Source organism: Aplysia californica, unplaced genomic scaffold (genome assembly GCF_000002075.1).
Source record: "Aplysia californica isolate F4 #8 unplaced genomic scaffold, AplCal3.0 scaffold00542, whole genome shotgun sequence".
NCBI classification, from domain to species: Eukaryota; Metazoa; Mollusca; class Gastropoda; order Aplysiida; family Aplysiidae; genus Aplysia; species Aplysia californica.
In genome coordinates, this window is record NW_004797812.1 from 536,197 (window position 1) to 544,144 (window position 7,948).

The window sequence follows — 7,948 nt, forward strand, 5'->3', positions numbered from 1 at the left end:
ATAATAATAATTGTATAGCGCAAGTTTCCGCTCAACAGTAAGTTATATGCGCTTTACAATCTACATTATTAGCCCTACAAGATCTGATAGCGATCTGAAACAATCTCAATTTCCTGGGAAGCATACCGTGGAAGCTGCCATTTTACAGGCGCAAAAATACAGACGTACAGTCAAGACCGTTCCTTGTCTATGGCTGTCTACCCACTATCAATAACATTAGTTCGAATCAGTTTCTGAACTGTGTCGTGAAATTCTTTTGGTTTAGTACCCAGAATGGATCACAGGAAGACAATTTGTTTGTTTGAAAGGATAGAATATTATAAGGAAAGAAACACGAAGGGGATGAAGAGAACTAAAATATTTCTTTTTAAACGAAACGTAAAATCCAAACTCAGTTGTTACCTAGTGCACGTGAGCATCAGGATAATGGCTGTGTTTCCAATGAGTGCTAAAACCATGCTGAAAACGATTGTAGCCACCCTCTGGATCACGTGGGGTTGCCAGATAATGTCCTCTTCCAGTTGAGTGCAGTTAGCGCACGTGTCTGTGACATTTGTCGTCATTGTCATCGTCGTCATCGTGGTCAAGGTCGCCGCCGCAGCGACTGCGATCGTCGTGGTTGTTGAGGTAGTGGTCGCTGCCGCTGCAGCGCCGGATAAGATCGCAAGGGGGCTGTTGTTGTTGTAGTTGTTGCTGTTGCCGTTGTGGTTGTCGTTGTTGTTGATGGCGGAGGTGCTGGCGGCAGCTGCGGCCGTAGTCGCCGCTGAGACCAATTGATAAGTCAACTGGACGGGAGACAGTGAGCCATTAGTTGTCTTGCCCTGTGGCGGCACAAACATCATTACGATTTCTTCTTGTTCCCAGAATTCCTTAATCCTACCCAAGAGCACCATCCCCGAAGTTGAGGCCTGGAGGTGCTCGATTGCAGCCTGAGTTGACCTACTTGAGTTTTAGAAGTAGCGACACATCTGGTCGTCTGAGCAGACACAGACATTTATGAAGGATGTGGAGGTAATCATCATATTATGCTAAATCTGTCGTTCCGTTTGCGACTGATAATTTGATTGCCACCGAGATCACTTGAGTCAACAAAAATGTTTTGGGAAACCGTTATTATGTACTTTGAGATATCAGACTTAATATTTCGAGGGCAGGGGATGGTTTGGTGGCGCGAAATGAGTCTAATTTTTAGTTTGTTACGTGCACATAGATTGTTGGCATAACACGACTTATAACAGTTGAATAGACTTGAAAAAGGACATCTACTTCTAATCTTTATTTCGCATTTTATTCTTCGTCTTTCAGTTATACATGATCTTTAAAAAAAACGAGCTTGTAGATTCTTTTATCACATTAAAGTATTGGGGGAAAAGCTGACAGGAAAAACGCTCTCCTTTTCCCCCCCTCGAAGTCAATTTTCGCTTGGCGAAAGAAATGGGAAAAAAAATCGGAACAACTAAGGAAACTCAGGGCAGCCCAAAATAACCCAAGTCCTCGTGAAACTATGTCACAGGGTAAACAAGAGCGTGGGTGTTTATCGTTCACCGGCTTGTTCTTAACGCTGGCTGAAAGTACTAGGATACTTTTTTCGTTTATAAAGAACGTGTCTCCTTCGTCCTTTGTCTTTCGTCTTTCGCTAGAAATTCAGTTTTAGAATATTCTCCACGAAGAAAAGAACCTACTTAGAGGTTATGGCAATGAAGTTGGACCGATATCCTATTGTCTCCTTTCTTTTAGAAGGCTCACAGGATTTCGCCATGACTTCCTCGGTTCATTCCATGTTTTTAATCTCAGCCCTCAGAAATTCATCTTACACCGTGCAAGTGTGTTAGGCACTGGTAACTGTCACCAACGCGTCACTGTCCCTTCAGAGCTCGAAGTACCACATTTGTAGGAGGGGGAAAGTGAGAAAAAGAAGAGTAAAATAGTTTTCTTTCGGAAAAAACTACAGTGCCAATCCGACGCTGTAACTGCTAGACTTGGAACGAATGAGTGACTGGAAACCCGATTCTCAACACTAGTCTCCCTCTGTGTTCAGTGACATTTGGTCAATGATTCTTGATTAGAGGGAAAGAAAAACACCCAAACCGCCTGAAGCACAGCCAGATTCAGCAGAAATGAGCCAGATTTTTCTTCTACGGAAATGTTTTCGAGATCCAGGCTCTCATGTTCTTTGTTCGTATGAAGAAAAAACTCTGTTGATGCTGTTCCTCCCAGGCGATGGTGGCTTAGAGGTTACTGGAAATTGGGTGACCCCGAAGCTGCTCTCTATACAATATGAAGATCTGTGAATAATACAAAGAAGGAGTTAATTATACCTTTAAAAAAAAAACCCACTTTGAAGAGTACAAGTTCAATTTCCCGAATTTTGTTGTTGGTGTTGTTGTTGGATTTTTTTTACAATATATATATATATATATATATATATATATATATATATATATATATATATATATATATATATATAATATATATATATGTATATATATATATTATATATATATGTGTGTGTGTGTGTGGGTGTGGGTGTATGTGTATATGTGTGTGTGTGTGTGTGTATGATTGTATATTATTATAATATATACATTAAGCTGATAAGAACAGATACTACACTTTTATCTTAGCCAAAAGACCGAGAAGCGATATATATTATATATAAATATATAACATAATACAAAATATAGATTATATTTAATCAATATATATACATTTTATTTATTTATTTTTTTTTAATTTTTTTTTTTTTTGGGGGGGGGGGGTGGATGCAGAACGGAAACGTGACCATCCACTGTCATGCTATTTGTGCACACATTGTGTAGCGAATGCTGGGCTACAGACAAATATAGAGTGAATGAGACTGGACCTTGCAGAATGGGTGGGATGGGGAGAGTAAGACTAAACACAAAAAGGGGAAACATTGAGAGGTGACTAGAGAGTAGAGGGTACAGTAAATTAAATGATATTTAAATCTAGAAGTAAGGAGACAGGGGGAAAGGGAGAGAAAGAGAGATATGGAGGGACAGAGAGAAAAGCCAGAAAAGAAAGAAAGAAAGACAGATAGATAGATAGATAGATAGATAGATAGATAGATAGATAGATAGATAGATAGAAAGATAGATAGATAGATAGATAGATAGGCAGACAGATAGACAGATATATAGATAAAAGGCAATATAAATCAAATGAGTTTCATCCTTATCTGGAATCGGCCAGAAAAAAGTCAATAAACATTCTATCTCCCCGAAATTACTCGCACTAAGCGGCCTCGAAAAATAAAATGGCAAAAAAAAAGAAATAAAACAAAAAAGGCAGTCGGTGTTCATCAAGCGCAGCTCCATAAAAAAGTCCGCACAGGCTTTACTCCAAATCTTTGCACTTTCATTAATATACACCGACAACCCCCTCACCCCCCCCCCCAAAAAAAAAAAAAACCAACATAAAAAAACACACAAAAACTGTTTTACACGATTCACAAAACGATTGTGCGTTCACTTCAGCAATTCTTTTTCTTCAGCGCTAAAAAGTGCACTCTTCACTTTGCTCTTCTGTCATCTTTTGCGACGAGGGTATAGAGCTCCAAGAATTGTAACTATGTTTTTTGTGAGTTCACGTAAAATGGGGTCTGTGCATGTTTTACTTTCTTGTCAATGTCTTAACCCTTTCAGCCCCAGCCACTTTTTGTGCACCCCGTAGCCTCAGTCCGAGCCAATAGAGCAGTATTTCAGAAAAAGGGGCATGCATTCTAAAAAGGGATGCAGTATCTTTGTAATGAGGTTTAGCTAATAACAAATAACAACGTTTAAAAGGTCGCTTTTAAGCACAAGGGGCTATCCCGAAAAATGCTGTTTTGAGAAAATCGAAGGTAAAGGTTTTTACCCTTGTTCAGTTTCTTTAAAAGACAGGGAGAGTTTTCTCTATAACAAAACACATATTAATATACACACCAATGAAACCAAACTTCTCCTACAGGTAGGGCAATGCTCACTTTTGGTTTAATTCAAGATTTCTAGAAACACCCAAAATCTGAGTTAGCTGGCTTGTCCTTAAAACCGACCAAATGTAAACGACTTAAAACCGACCAAATGTAAACGAACAAGTATAATGAAAATCAAAGTTTAATTAGGTTCACTAATTTCGAAAAATGCGCAAATTTGGTAGCTCAGGAAACTGAGAATAATTTGGGACGGTGGGAGATACAAGCGCTGCTGAAAATTACGCGCATGGGGCAGGAAGGGTTGAAGTTAGAAAAACAATGGCATGAATGCCCCTCTTGTTGATTTGACTGGAACCACATACCACCACCCCTTTTTAACACCCCATTAACCCACCAAAAAAAAAAAAACGAACAAAAACACCCTATAAAACCAACAATAATTCAACCCAACAACGCCCCAAGGCTTTTTATAAACAACGGCTAACGGTTGTCCATTTAAAAAATAATAAAACGGCTTGATTAGATTGCGTTCGATTCCCTATGAATTGAAATTTGAGATTTAAAAATGAAATGAGCCCAATTTGTCTCTTCTTGTAAAATTTATATCGAAAGACACCTCTTCCTGGGAGGAAGCCCATTTTTTCCACTTTGCAAGAGGCAACCGAAAAACAGTGTACTAACAGATACAGCACATGTCCCTTCTCTAACAGTCAGTTTGTAAACATAACTAACATTGTTCAACGGTCTTAAGCATTCCGTGTGCATGCTTGTGTGGCCGTCTTGAATGTCGCTCATGACAAAAGGCGTAATTTCGTTTTTCCCTGCTTCAAGGTTTGGCTCATGGGAAATTGAATACTGTCATTAATTTAGTTAAAATTTCACTCTAACAAAACAAAACAAAAAAGAAAAAAAAAAAGAAAGAGAAAACGTTGCCAATCTACAGTCGGAAGCAAACCATTTTCCCGACCGATTAATTGGGCCTAATCAGTACAAGTTCAGATAAAAATTTAGAATAAAAAGTAATTGGTAAATTCTACCAAACTATTTTTTTTTAAAGTTGGTCAATTCTAAGTTGGAGGGAACATTCCAATAATATTTGAAAAGGAGGGGGAAGGGGGGGGGGTTGTTATATGTAGGCCTGTTTGCCTGTTTGCCTGTCGAGTTTCATTGGGATTCAATCCTCATTGCTCGTGTGTTCAGAATTTTCATTAACATAACTCTGTCACTGCATACTGAACACATAATTTGGTGCCACCTGGAGTGGAAAGGGATAGGCCTACCCATTAAACATTCTCTGAGATTATCTCTATACACAAAGAGATGGGTGGTTAAAGTGTGCCTCTGGTAGGCCCTATTTCTTCTCTTTCCCTCTATTGTCGGTATCTTGTATTTCATGTGGTTAGCATTCTTATATTCTTATGAAGATATTATACATTGTATCTGTCGATGCACTCGTTCGTTTTCCTTTCACAAAAAGGCGGTTATCGTGTTGATATGTTTCTCTTTACAAAAACCAAGCAATACTAGATCCGGCAACTGGTGAGAATAACGACTATATGGGAGGCAGCGTGCTGAAATCAGGCGCAAGACAATTTTTGGGCATGTGGACTTATTGATATAATCTTGTTCATTTTTCTGGCTTTCAAATTAAAAAAAGAATACCCATCTATCTTGAATAGAAGTTTAGATACTGGTAATTGAAGGAGGAGTGGTTGCCCAGTTTCAGAGACACAATTATCGAGAAAATGGCCTCTAAAGTTTGTTGAATCTCATAGCTGGAAAGTCCTTGAAAACTAAAAATCTACATTTTAGGTACCTTAACTAAACGTTTTCCAGTAAAATCAATACATAAATGTGTTTTTTAATGGACATAAAAGGTGTTGAGCCAAAAAAAACCCCAAAATTAGATAAAAATTGCCAAACCGGTGGGAAAATGCCATTTTCTTCCGTTTCATTTTTTTTACGAGCACCTGATTTCACCATGCTGCCTCCCATATTTTGTGCTGAATATTCGTAATGGGAAACATTGACGACCGCTTTACAACTTCGTCTGGTGTTTTTATTCCAAAAAATCTTAATGGATCAAATAGGAGACTATGCTTCCGTGTACTTGTATCTGAAAAGATACTAGCAACTCCTGTAAAAAGTCGCTCTGGAGATCTAAAGGTACAGCTAATGCCATCGGAAACAGCCGCTCTTAAGGCGTCAAGTTGCATTAGACCCAGTTCTACATGAAGACCTGATAAAATTTTAATGTTTCCCTCAGCAAAAACCCTCTACAGTAAAAACAGCACGCGCCGAATTACCAAAACCAGGCTTCAGGGAGGGTTTCTTTGTTGCTTTATTGTTGAGTCATATTCTGTTCTAGATACCAATTGATGATGGCAAAGTTGAGCTTTCGGAAGCCCGACACGGGGATTTGTTAAACAGATCAGTTCTGGGGTTATGATATCTTCTGAAATTGTTGCGGATTCTCTAAATCGTTTAATTTTGAGGATATTTTTTTTTAAGTTTCTTTTTGTTTGTTTATTTAATTTTTTTAATGGAGAGGGGAGGCGGTTCCAGAGAAAGCAATCCCACGATAGACGAAATTGAGAAGAACGACGTCAAATTATCAAAAACTATTCATCATGTAAGAAATAATGAATACGCACACAATAGATCTAGTTGTAAGAGCTACATTCTTTTTCTCCTTTCCTTTCTCTCTTCGAACCCGTTTCCTTTTCAGTGGTATCATGATAGTCTTCGGAAATAGTTTCCCTTCCATTGTTGGTTGGTAGGTAGATGGGTTGATGCCTGGGATTTTTGCATTATATTGTGCAACAAGGCGAAATTTGGTCAAGCAGCTAAAAAGCCTATTAACAGAAAGTGAAATTTAGGTAATACCTAAGTAAAACTGCCAAATAAAAATCGGAGTTGAGATGAATCCTCACAACATAATCAGAGAAATCGCTGGGAATCCATCATTGTATCCATCTTCACAGAAAACATGGTTGAGCATGTCCTCTCTATACCAGTAAACCATCTACTGCAGAGCACAATGCACAATCGTTGACAGGACTGAGGAACAACGAGAAAGAAGGAGCCAAAGGAACACTGGTATCCTACAACACCGCATTAAGTCAGACCTTCCGACGAATAGCAGACAAATTCTTCTTTCTACCAGTGACATTCCCCACGGCAAAAGAGATGGACAAAACAAAAAGACAGAAGAAGAAGGTCCTTCCAAATTCCAAGACGTTCCTTGTCACTGCAACCTGGTATACAAAATTGGACGGAAAGTATGCCATTAACTTTCAGATGACCCCGAGGATATGAATTTGCAGCGATTGATCCTGTCGTGAAGATTTGGCGAAATGTTGCGGGGGGTTTTTTCACCATCGGACAAAAGGAGCATGATCTGTTTGTGATTTTGTTTTTGACTTTTGGGCCGACTGCCAATAGAGAAGATTTTCTCCCTTAAGATCTTTTGTTTTCTGCATCATTGGGAGCAAGCCAAATGTCACTTCGATTTAGAGGTCACTGAACCTGATTTAGATTCTGATCACCACTTTTTCCTCTTATATTTCAGATTTGAGCTACTCTACATTAAAGCACTTGTCACGAGTCCAAACACCATGAAACCAGCGGTTCTTTATTCAATGCTCGATCATATTATAACTCCTAGGAAGAAAATCACTTGTCAACATTGTGAACAATATTTTAATTTTTTTTTCCCTCTAAAGTTTAAGCTTGAGATTTGAGGCTTTTGCAACACAATTAAGTCACATAATTGCCGAAGATCAGAGGTTTAACAAGAGAGTAATAAACACAAAAAGAAGGAGGAGGAATACGGACAATACATGTTTGATAGGAAAGGAGCAAACCACATCAGAACATCCCAAAACCACCCACTTAACGGTATTTGAGACGTTCTAGATGGAAATAAGTTCAATCAATACCACCAAACAGAAAAAAACACACGCGCGCACATTCACGTGCACACACACACACACACAAACACACACACACACA

The 7,948-nt window shown here is 38.7% G+C and overlaps 1 protein-coding gene and 1 pseudogene across 1 annotated transcript in view; both read right to left on the bottom strand.

Annotated features, from left to right (window-relative positions):
- Positions 1 to 2,285, bottom strand: part of LOC101854041 (gonadotropin-releasing hormone II receptor) — a gene marked incomplete at its 5' end in the record, with an annotated part of 9,373 nt that extends 7,088 nt beyond the window's left edge. Inside the window, 1 exon segment of the mRNA XM_005106549.3 lies at positions 403 to 2,285. Within this exon segment, the coding sequence (XP_005106606.1) occupies positions 403 to 893 (491 nt within the window).
- Positions 2,286 to 2,543: 258 nt separating this feature from the next.
- On the bottom strand, positions 2,544 to 2,644 carry LOC118478400 (annotated as a pseudogene).
- Positions 2,645 to 7,948: the final 5,304 nt, after the last annotated feature.